At 48.3% G+C, this 24,898-nt stretch overlaps 1 protein-coding gene across 1 annotated transcript in view; it reads left to right on the plus strand.

Moving 5' to 3' along the window:
- LAMB1 (laminin subunit beta 1) overlaps positions 1–24,898 on the plus strand; it is a 42,429-nt gene continuing 17,531 nt past the window's right edge. Inside the window, exons 1-23 of the mRNA XM_041474589.1 lie at positions 1–216; positions 380–549; positions 2,849–2,984; positions 4,936–5,009; positions 6,825–7,013; positions 7,121–7,184; positions 8,659–8,861; positions 10,152–10,272; positions 10,444–10,632; positions 10,899–11,078; positions 11,588–11,700; positions 12,522–12,601; positions 15,100–15,235; positions 17,293–17,451; positions 18,166–18,293; positions 18,746–18,869; positions 19,404–19,608; positions 19,764–19,907; positions 20,003–20,234; positions 20,729–20,892; positions 21,346–21,570; positions 22,419–22,636; positions 22,742–22,838. Coding sequence (XP_041330523.1) covers positions 177–216; positions 380–549; positions 2,849–2,984; positions 4,936–5,009; positions 6,825–7,013; positions 7,121–7,184; positions 8,659–8,861; positions 10,152–10,272; positions 10,444–10,632; positions 10,899–11,078; positions 11,588–11,700; positions 12,522–12,601; positions 15,100–15,235; positions 17,293–17,451; positions 18,166–18,293; positions 18,746–18,869; positions 19,404–19,608; positions 19,764–19,907; positions 20,003–20,234; positions 20,729–20,892; positions 21,346–21,570; positions 22,419–22,636; positions 22,742–22,838 — 3,391 coding nt within the window. The 5' untranslated portion in view covers positions 1–176. The remainder of the gene's footprint in view (positions 217–379; positions 550–2,848; positions 2,985–4,935; positions 5,010–6,824; positions 7,014–7,120; positions 7,185–8,658; positions 8,862–10,151; positions 10,273–10,443; positions 10,633–10,898; positions 11,079–11,587; positions 11,701–12,521; positions 12,602–15,099; positions 15,236–17,292; positions 17,452–18,165; positions 18,294–18,745; positions 18,870–19,403; positions 19,609–19,763; positions 19,908–20,002; positions 20,235–20,728; positions 20,893–21,345; positions 21,571–22,418; positions 22,637–22,741; positions 22,839–24,898) is intronic.

A 24,898-nucleotide genomic window follows, 5' to 3' on the forward strand; every position in this document is an offset into this window, starting at 1 on the left:
GGCGGAGGAGGAGGAGGAGGGCCGGGGGCACCCGGCGGCGCGGGGCCGCGGTCGGGAGCGGCGGCGCCTGCGTGGAGCGGCCGGAGCAGCGGCTTTCGGCGGCGCGTGGAGGGGCAGCCGCGTCCCGTCCCGTCGTGTCCTGTCCCGTCCGGTCCCGTCCCGTCCTGCCGCCCGCCATGGGCCGCCTCCAGCTGTACCTCTGCTGCTGCTGCCGAGGTAATCCCGCTCCGCTCCGCTCCGCTCCGGCCGCCGTCGGGGCGCGGCGGGCTGGGCGCGCCTCGGCAGCGCCCGCCGGGGCGGCTCGGGGCGCCCAGCCCTGCCGCGCTCCCGCTTCCCTCTCTCACCCTCTGTCCCCCTCTCTCCCTCCGCGGCCGCGCAGCGCTGTGGCCCGCGGCGGCACAGGAGCCCGAGTACAGCTATGGCTGCGCCGAGGGCAGCTGCTACCCCGCCACCGGTGACCTGCTCATCGGCCGCGCCGCCCGCCTCTCCGCCTCCTCCACCTGCGGCCTCCGCCAGCCCGAGCCCTACTGCATCGTCAGCCACCTCCAGGTGAGCGCCGGGCGCGGGCGGACAGCGCTCCCGGGCACCGCGCTCGCTGCCGGCTCTGGGGCGGCATCGCCTGCTGCGCGGGGGCTGCGCGGGATGCAGGGGCTGCGCGGGGTGCGGGGGCTGCGCGGGGTGCACGCCGGCGGGCAGCCCCGGGCCGGGGGGACGGGACGAGCCGCCGCCCGCGGGTGGGAAGCGCGGGCAGCGGTGCCCGGTGGAGCAGCATCGTGCCCTGTGCGGGACCCCTCACCCTGGGTCCAGGGAATCCCCCGCGGCTTTCGGATCCGACCCCGCTTTCCTGATCGAGGCCAATAAGGGAGAATGTGCCGCAGTAAGTTCAATTAATGCTTTATTTCCCGGCTCGCTCGGAGCCGTCTAGACAGCTTCCTAAAGGAGAGTGGGCTGTAGGGCTCGGCAGTGTTTTGTCCACAGTCCCCGTAATGCAATTACGTGTGTATGGTCTCGGAGTGAAAGGATGCAAATGAAGTTGTCTCAGCACATCTGGTGAGCTGCTGCTTTTTAAAGCCAGAACCAGCTCACCAAACTTAAAATATCTGAGAGAGAAGGGATGGTGGAGAAGAATAAACTATCAGTTATACGTGGAACTCTGTTGAACTGAAAGTAAAGGGATAATCTCCGGACGAATTACTGTGGAGACAATAGGGCCGGATTCTGGCACTTGGAAGGAAAACCGCAGGAAGCAGGAGAGGCTGTAACACTTGACTCATTTGTGCCCTGAAGTTACCAAGTCCCCCTTCATCCTTTCCCCACCTTTTGTTTTACTGTATAAGTTCTGTTTAATAGCGTTAATACTTTATTTGACGTGGGATTTAGCTTCACTGAACATTTTCTGTGTGTGCTGGGATTGACTTCAACAACATAAACATCTCTGGTAGAACAAAATAACAAAGGCGCTTTGTTACATTTTCTTGTCTCAAAAAATATTGAAGTGCCGTTGTAAAAAGCATCACTTCAGAAGTTCTCGTGTGTCCATATTCCTGATCTCCCATTTGGGATGTCCCTGGTTATTCTGAACTGCAGTGTGTGGTATTGAAGAAATCATGGGAGTTGCCATTATCCTCTTAGTAACATGAGGCGTGGCTGCACTGAGTGCTTGGTGGAATTAGGTATTCTAGGATTCAGTTTTGGTCAGAGAAAAGGAGCAAGTTGTGGCATGAAGTGCAGGGGGAAGGAAGCCTGGAGCAGACAGCAGGGATTGTCTTCCTGGGACCCCTGCTCTTGCCATTCTTTCTGCTGGCGGAGTGTTCGAGGGCTCGTGGGAGGTGAAGCCCTGAGCTTGGGAGGAGCCACTGAAGCCAGAACTGGTGAAATGGAAAGCCTGTGTGGTGCAGACCTGCCAGCTGTCACATTCTTGGCATTTGTCTCCATAAACGTGCTGGAGGAATGATGCCTGTGTAGCTTTTGGCAGGGATGAGTTGTTGGTGTGTTGGGGCTCCTTCACTGCCATCCAATGAGCTCCTCTCCATCTTCTGCCCTCTCCTGTTGGTCTGGGCAGGAACCCTCCTTTTTGGTTCAGTTTGCACCCTACCTTGCAGTCAGAAAGTGGTGGTTTTAAGCAGAAGGACAATGCAAAAATAGCACTCTTGGTAGTAATAGCCATGATGGGGTTTTGTCCCCAAAGAAGCTTCCAGCTTTCCCAAGCAGCATATCCCAGACTTGTTCTGAGCTGGTTTTGCTTTGGCAGACCTTGTAGTGTGTGCAAATTGACTTTATGTACACAGTTTGAGGTTGCAATACCAGCTGAAGATGCAAGGTTTGGGTAGGAGTTGGACAAGCTGAATTCAGAGAAAGGGGCTAAATCGCTGAGGGCCCCTTGATGTGCTCTGAGCCCCACGGGAGGTATCCCTAATGCAGGCAGCTTGCATCTCCAAGCCAGCTTCCAAAAGCCAGGGTTATTTCTCACAAGTTGCTAAGATGCAGTTTTGCACGTGTGCATTTTTACAGAAGCAATTCAGCAATTTTCTGTAGATGTTGCCATTGGTTTTGAATTCCACTGGAGAATACGTGCACTGGAAGAGATTTCCTGAAACTGCAATTTTCATTGAAAGCATGCTTCCCATAAAAATGAAGTTTATGGAATTCCTGGCATATTTTCCATTTGGCAATTTGCATTAATTCATCGAGGTAAAAAACACTTAGCATTTCAACAAAAAACAATCTTTGATGACTCCTGCAGGCAAAATGAGTGGAATGTGATATGGATGGAAAATACTCTTATCTGCAGGAAGCAACTATTGCCCCATGGATAAAATCAGTAATGCTGATTATCGTGTTGTTTCAGGAGGACAAAAAATGTTTCATATGTGATTCGGAGGATCCCTTCCACGATACTCTCAATCCCGACAGTCATCGCATTGAAAATGTCGTCACCACGTTCGATCCCAATCGCCTGAAGCTCTGGTGGCAGTCGGAAAATGGTATGCGGTTTGGCCGGGGCAATTTCCGGGGCTGGGAGCTGTTTTCCCTCCTTTTGTTTAAGGGTACCTGTGGGTTTGCTCTTATCTCTGGCCTGCTGGTTACTGCCCTGTGAAGGGTCATGCTGTGTGAGGAGCGATGAGTAAAACTGGCTGCTTTTGTGTGCCCTGGAGCAGTCCTTAATCTGTAACAAAACCCCTGGAGTCCTCCAGGAGTGTTGGAAACAGCCGTCCAAGCACTCTGCAAGAATCCTTTCCTAAAGAGATGAGTTTCCCACACTGGCCTCAGATCTTCCTCATATTTGGGCAGCAAGAGCAGAGCAGCCTTCCAGGAGTAAATATCCCAGGGCTTCCCCACGCCGCGGGCTGGGGGCTGCGGAAGGAGGGGGTTTGGGCGCAGAGCTGGCTCTTGCCCTGCCGGCACACCTCCAATTGCCTTTTCCTACCCCAGGACAGTAAAGCCAGGGATAGCTCTTACCCTATGTGCTGCCTTATCCCTCCTAACCTCCCTGAGTTTCTGTACCATTTGCCAAACAAGAAAATGAACAGCAAAAACAAGGCAGCTTGTTAAAAACAAAAATTGCATATTAGTTTGGTGGGGTTTTTGTTTTTTCTTTCAATCCTTCCTCCGCCTGTTTTACTTTTCTGGTTATGCTTTTGGCATGCCTTCATACACAAAACAAGGCAGCAAGGGTTTCTCAAAAGCAGTCCTACCCTGAAACCTTAAAGCCAGCTGGACAGGGTGGGATTTCTGCAAATGCATTGGCAGCAGCTGCCTTATTGTATATGAGAAAAAAAAAAGTAATATTTGTAACAGTTTTGCTGCCTGTTAAAGAAAGATTTTTACTAAATCCTTTTTAACCATTTAGATCAACTGCTTGCAGCCAGCAGTTCTCTTCCAGCATTCCAGATAATTCATGTTTTTTGCAACAGGCTTGGCAGCATTCACACAGAAAAGTTTCTTAGCTCATAAGGTCATGAAAATGTCCTTCAACAATAAAAAACAAATGATTCTTTCTGTCCAATTCATGTTTTCAGGCGTACAGCATAAGGGACCATTGCTGCATGCTTCACAGAAGGTTACAGCTGGTCAAAAATTTAAGTGCCTTATTGTTGTATTATTTTCGTTTCTTACCCTTTCTCCTCTCTGTAAATCTTGATTTTATTTTTTATTTCTAAGTACAGTATAATTAGTATCCAGCTGTTTTGAGAGCTCTTTTCACGAGGCAAAATAATATTTCTGGCTGTTTTTCTTCCTTTCTGTGTAGAGTCCTTGACCACAGGTTTGGTTACAGCAGTTTGGAAAACCTTTTTCCTCACCTTTCACCATTTTCTTAACCCTTGGAACTGCAAAGCAGGGCTGTGATAGTTGCTTTAGGAGTGTCTCAAAACCAGGTTATAAAGGAGCTGTTTTTGTGGACAGGAGAGTCCAGAGTGAGTGAAAAATGGTGGGGAATGGCCCCCCCAGACATCAGTGAGACTGGGGCTGTTAGGGCTGCAGAAGCCTGTGCTGCTGCCAAAGAGGCTGGGGTGTGGGAGAGCAGCCTGAGCCACCACACACATCTGGGCTCAGCATCCCCAGCTGGGCTGGGGGCTTTGGTGCCAAGACCCAGCTTGTGGTGGGCCCATGCTTGCCCAAGTGCAGCGATGCCAGGCACACCCCTGCCTCAAATAGCACTGCAGCTCATGCTCTGTGCTGGGGCTCCTTCCTTGTGGCGCGTTCGGTGCTGATCGCGCGCAGGAATCCCATGCGTGATGCTCTTCAGCGGGTTCTTGGTGTCTCCCCCTTTACCTCAGGCACACATTAAACCATCATATTTCTTTTCCACATCAGAACCAAGTGGTAAAGAAAATAGTCTCATGCCAACAGAGTGAAGAGCTTTGGCAAAATTTAGAGGTAGAGTCTGGCAGGTGTACTTGCTTGCTGAACACCTTCTTTTCTCTGCCCCTGCAGGTTTGGAAAACGTGACTATCCAGCTGGACCTGGAGGCTGAGTTTCATTTCACTCATCTCATTATGACCTTCAAGGTAAGGAAGCCACAGCCTTACCCCTAAAACATGAGGAAATGAGAGGTCTGATAGTCTTTCACATCTATTTGGTATTTGGGCTTTGTCTGAACTGTTTGGTCTGAATTTTTCAGAGCTGCCAACCATTAACCAGTGCTGAAGTCATGCAGAAAGGCAGAGTTCTGATTTGTCTTTGAATTCCAGTGAGGCTGCAGAAGGTGTCATGCTGAAGCTGGGCTTTGTGTTGGTGTGTCTCTGGTGGTTGTATTCTAGAAGATTGTTAGCTAAGTCATGTAGCAGCAAGGGTTTTTTTCCTGAAAAAAGTTGGCCATGGTATCAAGTTTTCATTTGGCAAATGGAAAGGTCTTCAGGAAGAAGGAACATCTGTGCACAAAGTGTCTTTGTTTTTTTACGAACAGATGTTTTGGAATGGTAGCTTACGTCCTGTACATCCAAAATGTTCTTCCCATGTGGATAAATTAATCTCTCAATTTTTACGCATCAGCTTTCTAGGACAGCTGGTTCCTCTTTCCTGTGGCATCAACAAGGGTTTCTCCCTGTGACTTAAGGTGGTGGCTGAGGTGGAAGGTGGTCATTTCTACTGAAGCCAGCAGTGAGGGACCCCCAAAAAATCCTGACACTGCAGCCATTGTACCCCTTGGTCTGCTGTCAGGAGGAAGACTGCAGGGGAAAGATAGTTTAATGATGCCTTGTGGACTTTGTGTGGTAAACAGTTGAGCAGCCTTACTTCTGGGTTGCTAAATTTTTTTGTTGGGTGAGATACTAGTTTCTAAGTTGGGTGATATTTTCAGGCAGGAAGCAGAGAGAAAATTTCTTTCCAGCTGTGACTGAAATGCTTTTGTGCTTGGCTCTGGGAGGTACTCCACTGAATACATAAAACTAAGGAAGAGATTGTTGCCATTTCTTGGTAGGTACAAGCCAGGGTTAAATAAATGCCTGGTTTTTGAAAGTCATCACAAAAATGAAAACATGATTTTATATAGGTCAGAGGGATTATTTTTTTTTTTTCAAAACTTCATTAGTTTGTTTTTCTAGAGTTGGATACATGTAGGTAAGTAGGACACTGGTGTGTGTGAAGCAAATGCAGCCTGCCAGAGTCTGGGCAAGGCCAGCTGGAGGAGAGTCACTGGGGACTGGGGCAGTCAAATGGAGCATGAGTGGATGAAGCCGAAACTCTCAGTCTCCATAAAGAAGGTTTTCTTAAGGCAGCACAGAGGACAGCTGGCACTGAACTGCAAAAGGTCGTGTGGTCAGACAAAGGAAATGCTGGTGCTTCTCTGAGCTTCAGAGGTTCCTGCTCAGCAGTAACTTTGGGTGCCAGAGCTGGGTGGGAAGCACTGGCAGTGGCCTCCTGCTCCCTGCAGCAGCAGAGGAGGCCCATTAGGTCCTTTGTAAAAGATCAGGCAAAGAGGTACAGCAAGGAAGAAGGCTCTGCTGCTTTCCACAAGCTGTGGGGAAAAATCTTTTTGTCTCTGTAAAGCTCTACTTTAACCCCCACTTTTCAGAAAGGGTTTGGAATGAAGAAAACTTGGAAGTTTTCTTGTTTAAGTATGTTTAAGCCCTTGGCCACTGAGTGCTGTCTTTTGAAGATGGGTAGTAGTCTATGGTTTGATGAGTGTTATTTCATGTATCTGCCTCTGAGAAGAAAGTGGAATATCATCAGAAAAGTATTTCCAATATTTCCACATATGAAAAATAGTTGGTGCAGGGAGAGAGATTAAAATCCAGACATGTGGATTGCTCACACTAATAAGATTTAATGTAAATGCAAATAATAATTAACCAAAAGAAATCTCTTGTTTTTCTTACTGTTAGACATTCCGTCCTGCTGCAATGTTGATTGAAAGATCGTCTGACTTTGGACAGACTTGGCACGTTTACAGATATTTTGCATATGACTGTGAGAGCTCATTTCCTGGGATTTCAACTGGACCCATGAAGAAAGTGGATGATATAATCTGTGATTCCCGATACTCTGACATTGAACCTTCAACAGAGGGAGAGGTCAGAGACAATTTTTCTAATATGTTTATTGTGTGGACTTTTTCCTTACAAAATCAGATTCTCTTATTTTTGAAGCTGAATCTTTCATTGTTTGATTTTTCATCCAGGTAATATATCGTGTTCTAGATCCTGCTTTTCGAATTGAAGATCCATACAGTCCAAGGATTCAGAGTATGTATGCAGTTGCCTTTCAGGCTGATTTGGGAGCATTTCAGTACCTTACTTGCTTACAAGAACAAGTAATCCACTAGCAAGTCATGCATTAGCCCCAGTAGCAGTTTTGAAGTCATATGAATACCTTTGTATATGGCTCTTTTTCCTGACTCAGACAGTGATGTGCAGGGAAATAAAGATCAGTGTTGTGAACTCAAGGGATTGCTCTTGCACACTTCCTTGGATTTGGTCCTTTTCTTAATTGATAGGGATTTATTTTCATTAAAGACCCCCTTTCCCCAAAATACCTGCAGTTGCCAAGAGAAGCCTTGGAATTTAATCCTGTAATTGTACAGTATTCAGAAAGCAAATGAGGAGAGCTGCAAAGGTACTTATTTCATTGTGCATGTCTAGCTAAAATTTGTTTTATTTTTCAGAACAAAGTTGTGACTTTGGAACAGTTGGCCATGGTAGCACTGCATGGCTGGGCCACTCAGATGTGGTCATAAACCACAACTTGCTGTAGTGTTCGTGCATGGTCATGGCAATACTTGAGGGATCTGTTGCTCAGTGTGGCTTTAAGAGAAACCTTGGGGGGTGTTTGGCCTGAGGGAACTGCAGTGCTTGGCCTTAACCTGACCTCTGATTTAATATGCATTCTCAGGTTGGGTTCATGTCCTTCAGTGTAAAGCTAGCTGGAGCAAAAGGAAATATGTGAAGTAGAGGAGTGTCTGCTCGTTGCTATGCGTTTAATATTGTTTTTTTTCTTTACTCAACATTTTAAAGGAGAAACTGCTTTCATGGGCTTGAAGTGCTTTGTCAAGCCTAGTTCAAGGCTATAAGGAATTACATAGGATTCACAATATCAAAGTAGACATGTGGATGGTATTAATTACTGCAATATTGTATTCCCATGGATTATCCCTCAAGAAATTCTTTGTATTTGGTCAGTGATGGGGTATTACTTCTTTCCACAAAATGTAACTAATTACATTTCCTAGGAAGGTTGGACGTGTACAACAGAAGAATTATTTGTCTTTGTTTCCAGCTAAGACTTTTTCCAAAAGTCTCATAACTCTAATGGCTCCTGGTCCTCTTGGCAGCAGTTTCTTGACATCAAGTCCTTACCCATCTTATATTTTAAAACCCCAAAGAACCAGTGTCTTTTAGGTAGTGCTTTTCTCCTTGCCTTTAACATCTGTGTATGTGCCTGTGCATGTCTATAATAAAATAGACCATTATTTTAAATTATGTATTTTAAATTATGTTTAAACTTACTTATACAGTTATCAACTTGTAATAAAATAATGTAATTTCTTTTTTTTTTTTTTATTTGGGGAGTGATGTGTAGGTGCTGAAATTAAATCTGATCTAATCTGCCCATGGGAAGCATGCTTAGGAAGTCACTCCTGGCTTCCTCCCATTCAAAATATCTGGTAAATAACTCCAAAACAGGCTTGCTGATTAGGTATTTTGTGTGTATCCCCTGCAGACCTATTGAAGATCACAAATCTGAGAGTCAAATTTGTCAAGCTGCACACGCTGGGAGATAACCTCTTGGACTCCAGGATGGAGATCCGAGAGAAGTACTACTATGCCATCTACGACATGGTGGTCCGTGGGAACTGCTTCTGCTACGGACACGCCAGCGAGTGCGCACCCGTGGAGGGCTTGGATGAGGAAGTGGAAGGAATGGTAAATATTCACACTCTTCTGCATAAAACTCTTCTTGTCTATGCCTCTTTTAAGTGATTTGAACACAAATGTGAAGATGATACTCTGTCCCTCACCTCTGCGCGCTTGATTTTCAAACAACAAAACTGTTGTAATTATTCCTCCTTGGCAAACACATCTGTCATTATTGGTACTAATCAAACATGTATCTCAGATCAGGTGATAAGTGTTTTAACATTCCTTTTCTGGTTATGTTACAGAGCTGATGAAACTGAAAGGTAGGAATGAAGAAAGGGAGTATAACCTTATTAGGTCAGAGACTGATGTATGAGTTGACTTGGTTACCTTAAAATTGAAGTGGAATAGAGGTATCAAAGGCTGAAACACTTGTGAATCAAACATAACCTGTGTTTGTATTAGTCGTTACCAGCTGAAAAATCAAGGCTGTAGCTCTAATAAACACAGGCCCTGAAGGGAAACCCTGATTGCCTCCATGGTATGCTGCTGTACAAGTGCCACATCCCTTCTGGGGTCTGCTTTTCCCCATGGTTTTTGCATGACAAGCCATACTAGCACCCTGTTAATGGGTGAATTATTAACTGGTTGGAGATGTGGAAGCATGTGGGAGGGTTGTGTGGGCTGTCCAGGGCTGCAGGATGCTGTCGAGCCATGTATGCTCCACTGCCCTGTGTTTGGTCAGTGTCTCCACCCAAGCTTTGCCTTTAGCATTGTGGCTACAGTGCTGGTAGTGCCAGTGGCAGCAGCTGTCACAAAACCACTCTTGGTCTGCTTGCTGCTTGTTCTGTACACAAGGCAAAGGCAAAGCCTGGGGCTGATGGATAAACACCATCCAAACTGGCTGTTATCTTTGCTGTAAGAACCAAGGCAGGGCTGGAAAGAGGACACTGGGCTAGTGACCTGCTGATGTAAATAGATGCATGTTAATAGCTAATTAACAGCTAATAAACAGCTAACTTTTAGTTCGAAGAGGCTTCTATGATTATTGGGGGGGAATTGTGCTCTCCTTGTTTATTTCTGAAAGCATTTATTCTGGCACTAGTTCCAGTAAGGAAAGAAGGACAAATTTGTATGAGGACACCTGGGCAGGGGAAGGACATTCCTATGGCCCTTTTTGCCTTTTCTAAATGCAGTTACATGGATTAAAGTCTCCAAAAGTATATGTCTGTTATGTGCAAGCTTTGTTTTGCATTCATTGTAGAATGGTTTGGTTTTTTTTCCTTTTTAATTTATAACCGACTCTTTTTTACATTCTTTTTATTTCCCTCCTTTTTTTTTTTTTTTCAATTACAGGTTCATGGTCACTGCATGTGCAGACATAATACCAAAGGATTAAACTGTGAGCAGTGTTTGGATTTCTACCATGACTTACCCTGGCGCCCTGCTGAAGGTCGCAACAGTAACGCATGCAAAAGTGAGTTGGAGTAAAATGCAGAGCTGGGTGAGCGTTACATGCTGTTCCTTGGGCTTGTGTAAAATTCTTGTGTGTAAAACCCTTCATGTTCTTCGGGAGGCACCAGTGTGTCTTTCCTGCAGAGTTGTACTTCCCCCAGGACTCTCACTCTGCTTTCTGTCTTTGTCACAGAGTGCAACTGCAATGGCCACTCCAGCCAGTGCCACTTCGACATGGCTGTGTACATGACGACGGGGAACACCAGCGGGGGAGTGTGCGACGACTGCCAGCACAACACCGTGGGACGCAACTGCGAGCAGTGCAAGCCCTTCTACTTCCAGCACCCCGAGAGAGACCTGCGGGACCCCGACGTCTGTGAGCGTAAGTGCAGCCCCACTCCACAGGGTGGGAATGGCCTTGGGATCCGTCAGGAAAGGTGGCTGTCTTGGAGGTCGTGAGGGGGGTTTTGTTTTCTCTTTGAGAATCTGGGAATTTACCTGGTCCTTGTGTGTCCAATCCATGTCATGTTTAATATTTGCAGGAGTGACAGTCTTTCTACACAGCAGTTGAATTTCAATAATTCCGTGTGAGACTTGGCCTTTCATTTTGTAGCAGTTAATAAAACATGTGTGATGCTTCCTTCTTAGCTTGCAACTGTGACCCAGCTGGCTCCCAAAATGGTGGGATCTGCGACCGCTACACTGATTTCTCCACCGGCCTCATTGCCGGACAGTGCCGTTGTAAATTATTTGTCGAGGGGGAGCGTTGTGACCTCTGCAAAGAAGGTTTCTATGGCCTGAGTGCTGATGACCCAGCGGGCTGTCAGTGTGAGTAAAAACATATGTTCCTTTATGTGTGATCAAAAGCTCTTTGAGGAGCTGTTAGTGCCAGAAGAAATTGTTTTATGGGATGGATTTTTTTTCCTTTTTTCATGTTTTGGCTAAAGGAAAAACATTACTGTAGATTTGATGTAGCTTGGAGTCCACCAGCCCTTAAAATACAGTTCGCCATTTGATCCTTCTAGTGTATTCAGTGGAAATGGCATAATCTTCCTTATTTCTTTTCAATTATGAGTCTCTAGGCCAGGGAAGTTTTACTGGAATGGGTGGTGGGCAAAGAACGAAATTAATTTCTGTAATGGGGAATTCAGAGGAAACTTTAATGTATATATTTAAGTTGAACACTGTCTAAAATATGACTTAAGTTGAACACTGTTTAAAATACTGAAGTCGTATTTTTAGACAGTGTTCAATTTAAATATATACATTAAAATATGGTTTTTACCTGCCTATTTTTAATATGCTTTTGACCTGCCTGTTTGTATTTCCCAATGTAGCTTGTGCATGTAATCCTCTGGGTACCCACCCTGGGGGCAATCCTTGTGATTCGGAGACAGGAAACTGCTATTGTAAGCGTCTGGTGACAGGAAAGCAGTGCAATCAATGTCTGGCAAGTAGTTCACCGTAAAATCAATTGGGAGAAACTGGTGTGAGGGAGGCTGGAGTGTGGGAAGCATGGAGCAAGGTGCTGGCCACTGTCTCTGACTGCCTGCTAGCCCATGCCTGGCATTCAGGCTGTAGAAGGCACCTTGAGATGTCGGGAGCCATGAAGTGTGCTGTGTTTTGGGGAGCTGGGATGCATGTCGAGGCAGACAGGAGCATCCAGTCTAATTCCTGAGACCATAAGGAGTGAGACATTAGGATACCTGTGGTTGCTCTGAAAATGAGGGATCTAGGGCAGTTCTGCTGAAGTCCTTGCTGGGGTGAAATGGTCAGGGAAGTAGTGTTACCAAAAAAATTGCTTCCTAAACAGGCCATTATTTTAGGCAGGGATTATTTCACACACATACATTTCCATGTAGTGTTTATGCATGCTGGAGTGTTATAGAAACACACTGTCAGATAACTGGATGTGTTTGTACAAACACTGAGAAAATCTTATCTAGCAGTGAACTGCATGGAAAAACCAAACAAGTCTGTCTGTCTGTCTATCCAGCAAGCAAGTTGCAGAGTAGCAGCCCTGCAAGGGCAGTGCCCTACACAAATACCCACTGCCCCATGTGGCTCTCTTGTCCTTGAAATGGTCAGCAAGGTGGGAGGAGAGCAGGTAGGGAAGTGCTGTTGGTGCTTGTGGGGGTAGACCCACAACCAGGGGAGCAGGTTGTGGGGCAGTCTGGGACAGCTTGTGCTGAGTTTTTAAAGCTGTTCCTTTGGGTTAGATGGAGCTAAGTCTGCAGCAGGTTACAGTGCTGGTGGTGTTTCCTCCTGCAGCCCGAGCACTGGGGCCTGAGCAATGACATGGACGGATGTCGGCCCTGCGACTGCGACCAGGGGGGAGCGCTGAACAACAAGTGAGTCTCAGCCCACTTACTCTCCTGTAATCGCTCACCCAGCCTCATGTTTTTGTAACCACAGCATCCAGGGCTCAATGTGCTCTGGGGGAGGATGTTTGATACCCATCTTTCTGCTTCAGCTGCTTCACAAGGTGGTAGATCTTGATTGCAGCAAAGGTGGCAGGGGCATCAATGTCTTTTCTGTGCTGAGCAACCTCTGTTTGTGCCACTGGTGCAAGTGAACATATAAAACTGCTTTTAGTGTAGCTCTGCCTTTGTCAGTCATGGTAGGAACCAGGTGTGGATTAAGCTCTGTCTTGGCTGTAACCCAGGGTATGGTCCATGTCGAAGCCTTGCTGTTACAGGGTGAAAGCAGGACTCGGGCATGACATGGGCAGTGACATGGACATGCTGGTCTTGCTTTGCTCCCAAATCACCCTTTGGCCAATCTGTCTGCCCACCAGTGCTAAGGGTAGCATGCTAGCTGCACGGTACTGCTCTGTTGCCCCAGTGGTGCTGCATGGAGCAGGATGTGGACCTGGAAGTGCCCACTGGGGAGATGGACATTTTTTAGAGAAAATTGTAAGTTTCGAATATGCATCCATCAGCATCAGCATGGAGAGTCGTAGCTTAGATGCCCTGTCAGTGGGGTGCTGGGTAGCCAGCCTGCTTCTCTGACCAGAGCAGTTCTCTGTGTGCTAGGTGTGTGTCCAACCTCTGGCTTGTCAACAGCAGCATGTTCTTTGGTTTTTTTTTTTCCCCCCTCTCCCCTTTCTTCCACAAACCCTTTGAAATGTCATGCTTTTGTCTAAAGCCACAGAAGTTTCCCAAGTGGGTCAGAGAGCTGTTTCCCACTGAAGCCCATGGGACCACACTGGGGGAGTGTGGGACTCATCTTGGTGTGTCTCCCATAGGTCATCACAGCCTACAGACACCCCATCTGCACCAGGGATTGCCGTGGGAATGTCCCACGTGCCGTCTCTGCTGTCTGCTCCCGAGTGAATGATTAGCCCTTGGCAGACAGGAGTGTGGATGTTAGGGATTATTTACTCCCCCGTGCTTGCTCCCTGCGCACAGATGGGTTACACCACACAGCTCATGACTCCCCCAGCACAGCTGCTTCCAGGGCTGTGGGGTAACAGCCCAGCCATGGCCCAGCCCGTTTCCCATGCACTGAGCCCGGAGATTGCAAAAGCGTGTGGGGAGGGGACTGCAGCGTCCTGGCACGGGCAGGCAGCAGCTGTGCTTTCCTCCAGCCGCAGGAGGACCGCAAAGCCCAGCTCTGGCTCCTGACTTCGCTCTCTCACGTCATCAGGAAGGGAGAGCTTTGCTCTCCTCGGGGCTCCTCTCCTCAGCTGCTGAATTGCTCCCGATTGGGGTGTGGGATGCTGTGCCTCGCCCAGAATTCATCCCTGTGGTGTAACCCAGGTGGTGGAGTTATTGCCTCCCCGGAGGGGATAATTCCCAGCTCCTCTTCTAGGACAGCTAAGGCACTTCTGGCATCTCAAAGTGAACATTTAAGAGAATCTCTGCAACTTCAAAACCAGTTTAAGTTAAAAATTACTCTTTGTCTGGAGGCTTGAGGAGTCTGGAGAATGTTCATGGAAACCAGAGGCATTTACCTTTAGAAAATGTTTCTAAGTCCCACTCAGATTTAAAGAAAGGGGTGTATTTTGGTGGACCAAAAAACCTTCCTTTCAAGAAGTGTGATTGGGTGTGTGCAAAATGTTCTCAAGGGTTCTTTGTGATGCAGGACAGACTCTAGGGACAATAACACAGCCAAAGGCAGTTTGGGGATAGAGCTGTATTGAGTAAAGAAAATGGCTCATTATGAAAGAAGGGGAAATCTCTTTGTCACTCTGGACAGACCTTCTGGTGATGGCTCTGACTGCCCCATGTCACTGGTTGTGCCTGTCCCACTCTAAAGCAGCCAGGGATGGTTTTCCCCGCAGTGTAGCTGCTGATGGTGACCTGTCTGGATGCTTTAGCAAGTGAGAGCAGCTCAGCATCCTGGAGCATGTAGGGTCATGCATGTTCTTGCTCTGCCTGAGACCATACAAACAGATACACTGCCTGTGTGATTTGCAAGCTTGGAGCCAAAGGCTTCCCTTGGCTTCAGGGCAGATGTGCCTGTTGGCTAGGTCTGATAGCAAGTAAAGCCCCCAGAACTCCTGTGTCCCAGGGAATCACTGCATCCATAGCATGAAATTCTCTTGCCATCCAAACAGAGGAAACTACTTGCAAACTGCCTACTGGAAATGTTCCTGATCCATGCTTGCTTCCAGCCTGAGCCTGGATGTTGTTTTGGAGAGTGATAGTTGGGCTGAGCCAGGTCTGTACCTGTGACTGTGCTGCTGGGTTAGTAGTGCAGGTGGCCCAGCTGCAGAGCCCAAGAGCCTCTCCTGTATGCTGTGTTCAGAAGTGCTTCTCTTCCTGTGTCATTTAAAATGTCATAGCTCCATCACTGTCTCAGCATAGCCAAGATCTGTTGTGAATTCATTGCTCTTCCATTTTAGCTGCTCAAGTGAATCTGGCCAATGTGAATGCCGGCCCCACATGTTTGGACGTCAGTGCAACCAGGTGGAGCCTGGCTATTACTTCATTTCACTTGATCATTACATCTACGAGGCAGAGGAAGCCAACTTGGGTCCTGTGAGTAGCAGTTTCAGTGGTCTGGGGTGTCTGGAGAGCTGTGGGAAAGTTGTTCCACCAGTTGGCTCTTGGAAGTGTCTTTTGTACTCTGCATGTTTTGCAATTAAAATGTGGAAAACACAAAACTGAAATGTATCAGAAAACCATTAACCTGTAGCTTTTCAATCTTAGTATCAATAAATAATGGAGTAATTGAGGAGGGAGGAATTGTAATTTTTCTTTTTAAACCTGTTTTTTTGGTCATGACTGTACAGTTAGTTTTCTGTCACCATCCCTCTCTGTGCCCCACCACATCCACTTCTTCTCTTATCTCCAGAGAGGTGCGACACAGACAGTGGCTCTTCTCTTTGGTGCCACTTCACTGGGAGTGAACAAAGCACACATTTAAGCACATTGCTGCAGTTTTTATAGTTTCTGTACATCAGTAACATATATTTTATCAATGACTAAAACCATATTGGTTGTGCAAAAAAGTGTTTTTGTAAGTGAGGTTGCCTCTAGCTTGTTTTGCCAGGGTCTCTGGCTCTTTCTGTTGCCCATCACACAGCCTTGCTTTCAATTCATTAACAGCAGCTAGGTGATTATATCAATCACTTTTGCCTCCAGCAAGGACACAGGGAGATGGAAATAATGGTTTCTGTAAAGCAGCAGATCCTTGCCTGCCTACGATCAGGGTACTTGGTGCCCTAATTTATTTATTTTGAGCAAAATGCAGCCACTTTGCAGTTTCATCCAAGGCAGAGGAGTTTTTGCTCTCATATAACTGCAGAAATGGAAGGCAGCACAGAGCAGGAGTTGTACCACAGCAGAGGGCACGTGAGCTGGCACAGGGTTTTTGGTGCATTTGTGTCTGCCCAACTGGAGAAGTGGTACCTGAGGCTCTTCCAATACTCAGGGATGGAGAAGCCCGGCACAAAAATCCACCCTGCCAAACGGAGCAAGGGGATGTGCTGCTGGTTTGCCTTTTGAGACCTTGAGAACAAACAATTTTTAAAAACATCAATATTGAAAAGCTTTCTCACAAATCTGATGATAGAATAAAACTCAAAATTCACAGATAGAGACCCAGCACAGAAGAAAATGCAGTGGCACAGAGTTGTAGGGATTGACAGGCAGTGCCAAGCCCCTGTGCTCCTACAGCTGCATGCCCTTGCTCACATCCTGCCTGCCACCCTTTCTGAGTAGCTCTGATTTTTGTGCAAAGCCAAAGGCTAATAACTTACAACCAGGCTCTTCAAAGAGTGTGAGAATACATGAGGGGACATCCTGAAGTGATACGTATATATGTAGACATTTCCTTGCATTTTATCCCTTTCTACTGAAGCAGCTTCCTTAGGAATGCACAGGATGTTGTTCTGTGGAGAGAACTATTTGTGGATACAGATACATTTGAAACAGGAAGTTTGAGTGCCATGTTTCTATTTTCTGTTACCTTTTTCCTCTGCTTTATATAAAAAGAATAGATAAAACACCTGACACCTCAGACTGAAAAGGGTGACCATGTGTTGATTTGGCTAGGAAATATCTATCAATGATTAGGATCTCTGTTCTTTAGTGACACCCTGCTCATTAAAGCCATGATCTACTTTTCCAATGTTATTTTGAGCAGCGGTTTGGTTTGAAAGAGCCTGGTGTAGTCAGGGAGCAATTAGCACTCAGGCTTGGATGGTTAATGGAATAGTGATGTGCCACTGCAGTAAATCCTACTGCTACAAGTACAGTGTGGAAATACGTATGGTGAATGAAATGTCATAGCTGGTGGATTAGTTACTCATAGCAAGTTCTTAAATTTAATTCTGCACCATAGCAGAGAAATAAATGAAGAGTTGTGCTGTCTTGTTTTGCTTTATCTCTCTTGCATTTGTAATGTTGTTAAGTGTAAGGGCAATGCTATACACACATACGGATTTAAAAGAGAATTTGTGTTGTCTGGGATGCCAGCAGTGGATGCTGCAATCCAGAAGTCACCCATCAGCAGAACCCCGCACTTCATGTACTCCCATGGGACTTGCAAATGTACTGGATCAGTACTGAAATATCTGTTCCCTGTTTTGTAGGGAGTGAGCATAATAGAGCGCCAGTACACGCCGGACCGCACACCGTCATGGACAGGCATAGGATTTGTGAGGGTCCCTGAGGGGGCGTACCTGGAGTTCCACATTGACAACATCCCCTACTCCATGGAGTATGATGTTCTGATCCGCTACGAGCCACAGGTGGGTCTGTGAGCCTCCCCGCAGGTGCTGGCTGTCCTGGTGCACAACTGACATGAGCCTGGCACTTAAGGAGTCATCAGGGCTCAAAGAGAAGGACGGGTGCTCAGTTAAATGTCTAAGATGTGTGAAAATCCAAAATGATGTTGACTATTTCTAGTACTGTTTGCTGTAGAGTTTGTTTCGCTGCTGCATTGTTTCAGCACATGTTTAATGAGCAAGTTAAAAAGTGACAAGTCCCATCAGGGCAGATTAGATTATAAATTTGTTATTGGCCAGATCAGATGGGCATAGTGTGCCTTAGGAAGCGAATTGCCCATCTTGGATGTTGAATGCCTGCAGCCAAGAGTTTGCAAGCAGATGTCTTTGATAATTTGCAGAGTGAAGGGAAAGAGAAAAATCCCTCCATCTCCTTGCCTGTTGGCAGCAACTATTCAATTGTAGTGAATACTCAGATACAGGACCCAGAGGTGAGGGGAGTCACAAAACCCCCTGGTGATGCCATGATGCAGATGGGGCTGCTGGCCACCTGCTCCTTACTCTCAACCTACACCTGCAGCTGGTAGAGGCCCCATTGATGCTGCAGCTGTAGCCCCATCCTCCCTGAGGCACCCTGACCACCCTGTCTGTGCTCACGCTTTTCCTGGCCTGAGCTCTGGATGCTTCCAGGAGTTTATGATTATTACTTTATACTGATGAGCCTTTTTTTTTCCCTAGTTGCCTGATCAGTGGGAAAAAGCTGTGATCAGTGTCTCACGCCCAGGCAAGATTCCCACAGGCAGTCGGTGTGGCAACACAGTTCCTGATGACGATAATCAAGTGGTCTCACTGTCACCTGGATCCAGGTTGGTATAACTGGATGGGCAAAAGGAGAGAAAAAATAGAACATTTAAAAATTGAAGTACAGCAATGTCACATTTTTAGTTTGCTGTAACCTCTCTGCAAGTAGGTGAAAATTAATTTCCAATGGATTATAAAAACCACATTTAGTAGTGTGTCTGTAGACTCAAATCTTTTAAGTTTATTCTCATATTCTGATACGGTTTGTTCACTGAGTAGAGGGAGGGGGAGATGTTTGCACAGCCCGTGAGTGAACACTGGTTTGACTCTTTACCTTGCTGATAACCTTTTCCGGTTCTGACTTCCACAAGCCTCCAAACCGCCTCTCTCACGTCGCAGCTTTTGTTCTGTCAGGTCTTGGCTGCTTTCTGTTATCTTGATTGCTCTATAGGGACACATGAAAGGCTTTATGGTGCCGTGCGTTTGAAGTAAGGACTGTTTCCTGTTCCTCATTCAGATACGTTGTTCTCCCGCGGCCCGTGTGCTTCGAGAAGGGGCTGAATTACACCATCCGCCTGGAGCTGCCCCAGTACTCCTCGGTGGATACGGAGACTGAGAACCCATACACACTCATTGACTCTGTGAGCAGAATTTATTGCAGGGATGCTCTTAAAAGCCTGGAAGTTTGCATTTCCCCTGGCATGTGTCTGTGTAAATTCAAAGTGGTATTTTGCAGCATTGCTCCTTACAGTTGAAGTCAGATTTCAACTGAACAATGTAATGCAGCATAGGTTTCTTCAAAAGTTCCTCAAAGTATGTGAGCTGTTTTTCTGCTAAGGGGCTTTTGAGGTATTTTGCAGAACTGCAGCTGTCCATGGACCTATAGTTTCTTTGGGGAGGGTAATATGTGTCATGTAGGTCATGAAAATCAATGTCAGTGTCAATCTTCTTCTTTAGAATTGATAGGATTTGGTAGATTTGGTAAGAATTTGTCAGATACCAAAAGCATTCCACCAAAACTAGAGAAATACTGTCATTTCTCTTCCAAATTCTGTCTGGCTGTTTGCTTTTTAGCAAAAAAAAAGTTAGAAACTGGGATGATATTAAATTTTCACAATTTTGGTGGAGGCTATTTATAAGTAGTGACACTTTATCGTTGTAAAATTGTTTTGTAGCTTGTTCTCATGCCATACTGCAAATCGCTGGACATATTCACAGTGGGAGGCTCAGGCGAAGACGTGGTCACGAACAGCGCTTGGGAAACTTTCCAAAGATACCGGTGTTTGGAAAACAGCAGGAGTGTTGTGAAAACTCCCATGACAGATGTCTGCAAGAACATAATATTCAGCATTTCTGCTCTACTGCATGAGACTGCATTATGTACGTAACCATCTACTTGTAGGGCAGACTGTGCCTGGGGGCTGGATGGCGCTTGCAGGCAGAGCAGTTTGCATGGGGAAGACATGGGATGAGGCAGGGGATTCATGTGTCCTGTGTCACAGTGCTCACTTTCTCCAATGTTTTTCTCTGCTCAGCATGCCAGTGTGACCCGCAGGGCTCCCTGAGTTCGGTGTGTGACCCCAATGGAGGACAGTGCCAGTGTCGTCCCAATGTTGTTGGAAGACAGTGCGACAGATGTGCCCCTGGCACCTTTGGCTTTGGGCCAAGTGGATGCCGACGTATGTTAAACCCTTGGCTCTGGGCTGTGCTGTGATTGGGGCCCTGAGGTTATGGCTTGTCATGGAAACTCAGCCCCTCTCCCACTCTGTTGCAGCGTGTGAGTGCCACGTCCGAGGCTCTTACAACGCCTTCTGCGACGTGGAGACGGGCCAGTGCCACTGCTTCCCTGGGGTGTACGGGCGGCAGTGCGACCGCTGCCTGCCCAGCTTCTGGGGCTTCCCCAGCTGCCAGCCCTGCCACTGCAATGGCCACGCTGACGACTGCAACCCCTACACCGGGGAGTGCCTGAGCTGCCGGGACCACACAGCCGGACACAACTGTGAGAGGTACGGCCCTTTCCCTGGCCCCTCTCCTTCCTCACAGCAGTGTGGGTGCAGCCGCTCAGCTGTTCCTCTCTGGTGCTGCTGTTCAGGCAGGTGTTTAGCCACAGCACAAGTCCCTGGGCCAAGGGAGTCAGAGAAGCACTGGTGGTCCTGGAGATTGTTGGGAGTGGGGGTCCCCTCTTCCCTGCCCACAGCCTTGTGTCTGCATAAGTGACCAAGAGCATGCTGCAGGACCCCTGGCCTCTAGCGAGTCATTGCAAGCCTTCTGCAGTGGCAGAGCTGATGTCCAACCTTCGGTGTCCTGCTCCTATGCTGGTGTAAACCAGGCAAATTTGTGTATGTGGACACAGCTGCTAGGAGTGTGAGTGGTAAGGGAGAGCCATAAGGATGTTTCTACCCTTTGCTTCTTCGCAGTGGTAGAAAATGTGAGATTATTTACAGCAAGGCTGCAGTGTGTTTGCCTGCAGTCCCTGCATGCTGTGTACTCTGTTGTGCAGGTGCCAGGCTGGCTACTATGGAGACCCCATCCTGGGATCAGGTGACCACTGCCGCCCCTGCCCTTGCCCTGACGGCCCTGAGAGTGGACGCCAGTTTGCCAGTGGCTGTTACCAGGATCCAATCACACTGCAAGTCGTGTGTGTCTGTAGCGTGGGATACATAGGTACTTGGTGGGACTGTGGAGGGGTGGCTGGCTGGGTTGAACCTCTCAGGGAGAGGATATGTTCATGTGGGTTAGATGTGACCACAGCACAAGCATCAGTGGGTTGTGGCAGGGGGTTGCCTCACTTGGAAGGTGCCAGGGCAGAGTGGTTTGTGTGGGTGGTGCCAGCATGACCATGAACCTCATCTGCAGCAGAGGGATGACTGCTACTGAGCAAATGGTTGATAGGACAGCACTGGAACCGAGGGGATGAGCAGCATGCCTTGGTGCCCTGGGTGGTACCATCCATGCTCTGCACCAAGTTGCCATGGTCTCACCAAGTGCTGTCTCTGTTTCTTTAAACATGATCCAGTTAATGCCCCCGCAGTGATGGTCTGTATTGCCCTGCTGACCGCGGGCTGCGCACCAGGGAGCCGTGATGGCCATTCCCACTGTGCCTGTTTGTTCAAACAGGCAGTCGATGTGATGAATGTGCGTCTGGTTTCTTTGGGAGCCCCGATGAGGTCGGTGGCGCCTGCCAGCCGTGCCAGTGCAACAACAACATCGACACCACTGACCCAGAGGCCTGCGACAAGAGGAGCGGAGCATGCGTGAAGTGCCTCTATCACACCGAGGGTGAAAACTGCCACCTCTGCAGAGAGGGCTACTACGGGAGTGCCCTGCAGCAGGACTGCAGAAGTGAGTGTGAGACACAGCTGCTGCCCCAGCACCAGCCTTGTCAGGGGCAGCAGTGGACAGCTAAATGCTTTTTACCTGGGAGCATTTGGGGTGGAGGAAAAATCTTATTACTTCCAGCTGGAGTTGCCTGCAGCTGCCCTGCAGCTGGGTGGAGCTCCTGGCTCTACCTTTGAGACGGAGCTCAGAGACAGCATTTACATTTGCTGAAAGGAGGGAGGATTTTGCAGGAGGGGGGCTTCTTACCCTCTTGATACTGGACTATGTTTCTATCTTCTCCAGTGATAAGGTGGTGGGGGGAGGGTTTGGCTTTTGTTTACACAGGGTCCCTGCAGGAGTGGTTGGGCAGTGGGAATGAAGGCTGTGATAGGAAGCTGAAATGGGTGGTGGGGAGGCCACCTCTCCTGTGGCATCAGGCACAGCCCAGCAGGACAGGCGGGTCACTGGGCAGGTGAGCTCGCTGTTGGCCAGTTCAGCACTTCAAGCAGATTTGTCACCATAGCTGACTGAGGAGAGCTGGGCACACCTGGGCTTTGCTTGTACAGAGGGAGGAATGGAGAAGAGCAGGGAGGGTTGGGCTGGTTGAATGAGGGTCTCCTGTGGCCTTCTGTGTGCTGGGGCAGAAGCTGTAGAGGTGGCCAGCTGTGGGACATGAGGAGGGCTCTTGAGCAGTGCTGGGTGTCATTCAGTGTTGGGTCAGCCGGGCCTGGCCACTGGCATTGGGAAGTGCCAGCATCTGCCCACACCTCTGTGGACTCAGAGAATAAACTAGATGTGAAGTCGGGGCAGGCTGGTAGCAGGGGGCAGGTTGACAAGGAGGTGCCATGTTTTTTATGCTCTTTCCCTCACAGAGTGCGTCTGCAACTACCTGGGCACCGTCCGGGAGGACTGCGAGGGCTCGGAGAGCTGCCGCTGCGAGGCGGCCACGGGGCAGTGCCGCTGCCTGCCGAACGTGGTGGGGCAGACGTGTGACCGCTGTGCCCCCCACACGTGGCGGCTGGCCAGCGGCACCGGCTGCGAGCAGTGCGACTGCGACCCCGCGCGCTCCCTGGGCCCCGCCTGCAACGAGGTGAGGGAGCACGGGCCTGCCCGAGGCTCGGGCCCTGCTCTGGGGCAGGGCTGAGCTGCTGAGGGGCCCGTGTCTCCTGATGGGTTTGCCTTTTGGCTTTGACAGTTCACAGGGCAGTGCCACTGCATGCCGGGTTTCGGAGGCCGGACCTGCCGGGAGTGCCAGGAGCTCTTCTGGGGTGACCCAGGCGTGGAGTGCTTGGGTGAGTCCAACCCTGGTACCTGCTCCTTTTGGAAATGTCTGTGTGGCTGGGCACACCATCACACCCCGGTTCACTGGGACACCCCTGCCAGGAGCAGCTCGCTCGAGCCTTGGAAAGAGGGAAAAAGGCATGGTGGGGTCTGCCCTGGGGTTTTGGTGCCTTGCGGGATGGGACGTGTGGCAGGAACCCAGGCCTGTGCTTGTCTGTGTTTTTCTTGTCTGACCTTTATTTAGAAACAAATCTCTGTTTAGAAACAACTCTTCCTTAAGGGTAAGATTGCAATGCTGTCAGGTAAGCCAGCATGATAAGAAAGCACATCACAAGCATTTGAGTTTGAGAATTGTTCTGGAAACCAGTTTCCTTTGCCTTTCAATTGTATGTAGCTGAAGACCCCTGTCTCTTGTGCCTACTTACAGAGACTGGAGATTTTCTATTTAGTAGGAGACTTTCCTTATATTTCAGATAAAAATAAGGGAGGAAGCAGAGACCATGCAGTGGGTTAGCCATAGCTACATGCTGCAAAACAGAGCACCGTGAAGTAGGTTGTTTAGAAAACTGGATGGCCTCTGTCCTTTCATTATAAACAAGTCTGTTCATTAGCTAGAAAAGAAACTTCAAACATTGTCCAGACCAGAACAAACTTGTATCTCTGATCTGTTTAAATAGGAGCCTTTGCCAGGAGGGTTTGCAATAGATTAAGGTATTTTTTCCTGCAGGGAGGAATGTGCTTGCTGTGGTCTTTAATAAATCCCTTACAATAGAGATACCTTGGAGCCCATTATCTTGGTAGATAGGCAGGTCACAGCTACTTGGTTACTGCAGCAGATGAAAGGACTGGGGAGTTGTCCCAGTTCCTGAGTACATATTGGGTTTCTTGGGGGAAAGGCTGCCTTTGGAGAGGCTGTGTGTGTTCTGACATGGGAAGGGATGTGCTGACCCTGCTGGCTCCAGGGCAGGGATTGTCTTTTGCTATCAGTTGTCTCCATCAGGGTTTATTGATGGAGTCCATCTGCACACCTTATCAGCAGGATTTTGCAGCATAGCCTCATTTCTGATCTCTCTTGGAGTTTCCGTTGTCTTTTGAATGCGTGAAAACCTGTTTTAATTTTTCTGAAGTAAAGAGTCAATATATTCTTCAGAGCCTGTTTTTACCACGTGAGCTCTACACTCCCCTTCCAGTCCATCATCCCTTCTGTGCCCTAGTGACAGAGGAGACTCCCTCGGGTGGAAAGGCAGGTTTTCCTTCATGACTGCATCCAACAGGAGGTCTCTGTGGCAGGTGGGGAGAGCTGCTGCCCAGGGCCGAGCAGTGGCAGCCTGTGTGATGCTCTGGACAGGCTCCAAGCATGTGCTCACTCCTGGAGCACATCCAGCCGGGTGGTGCTGCAGGCTCTCCTGATGTGCTGGGGTCAGTGCCTCCTGCCTGTCTCCTATCTTTCCTTGGCAAGAAGACAATGAACTTCTCAGCCCTCATTTAGCCCCGGGGAGTGAGTGGTGATGTTCAGGCTGGCAGACCTGCAGCTGCTGCATGGGCAGGTAGCAGTTCTCAGGGATAAGTGGGTTGCAAGCGAACTGGAAAGCCGTGCCGTTTAAGGAGCTGCTGAACAGTGTCCCTGGAAAATAGCAGAGATCTGGCCTGCAGCCAGTGAAGCTGGAACTGAGACAAAGCTTTGTCACAAAGATGTCTGCTCCACTTGCAGGGAACATGTGGACTCCTGGCATGGCATTTGCCCCCTGGCATGTTCTTGCTGGCCCAAGCAGCCAGTATGGCCACATTTTGTGCTGCATTCAGGAGCAAAATAGGAACCAGTCTGGATGGGGAAGAGCAAAAACTCTGAACCATGTGAGTGTGGACACAGTTTTCATCAAGCTGGTGCAGAGGTGTGGACATTGCTCCCAAGGACTCCAGTGTGGGATGCTCCACTCTCTAGGGCAAGTGGGTTTATCACAACCACAGGATTTATCAATTACTCCTAGGACAGTGATATGTGATCTCTTCACAAAAGGTCTTCAGGTTGTTGGCATCAAGAAACACAAGCTCCTGATGAGGAAGGGGGATC

Source organism: Pyrgilauda ruficollis, unplaced genomic scaffold, assembly GCF_017590135.1.
Source record: "Pyrgilauda ruficollis isolate IOZ18807 unplaced genomic scaffold, ASM1759013v1 scaffold33, whole genome shotgun sequence".
Classification (NCBI taxonomy): domain Eukaryota; kingdom Metazoa; phylum Chordata; class Aves; order Passeriformes; family Passeridae; genus Pyrgilauda; species Pyrgilauda ruficollis.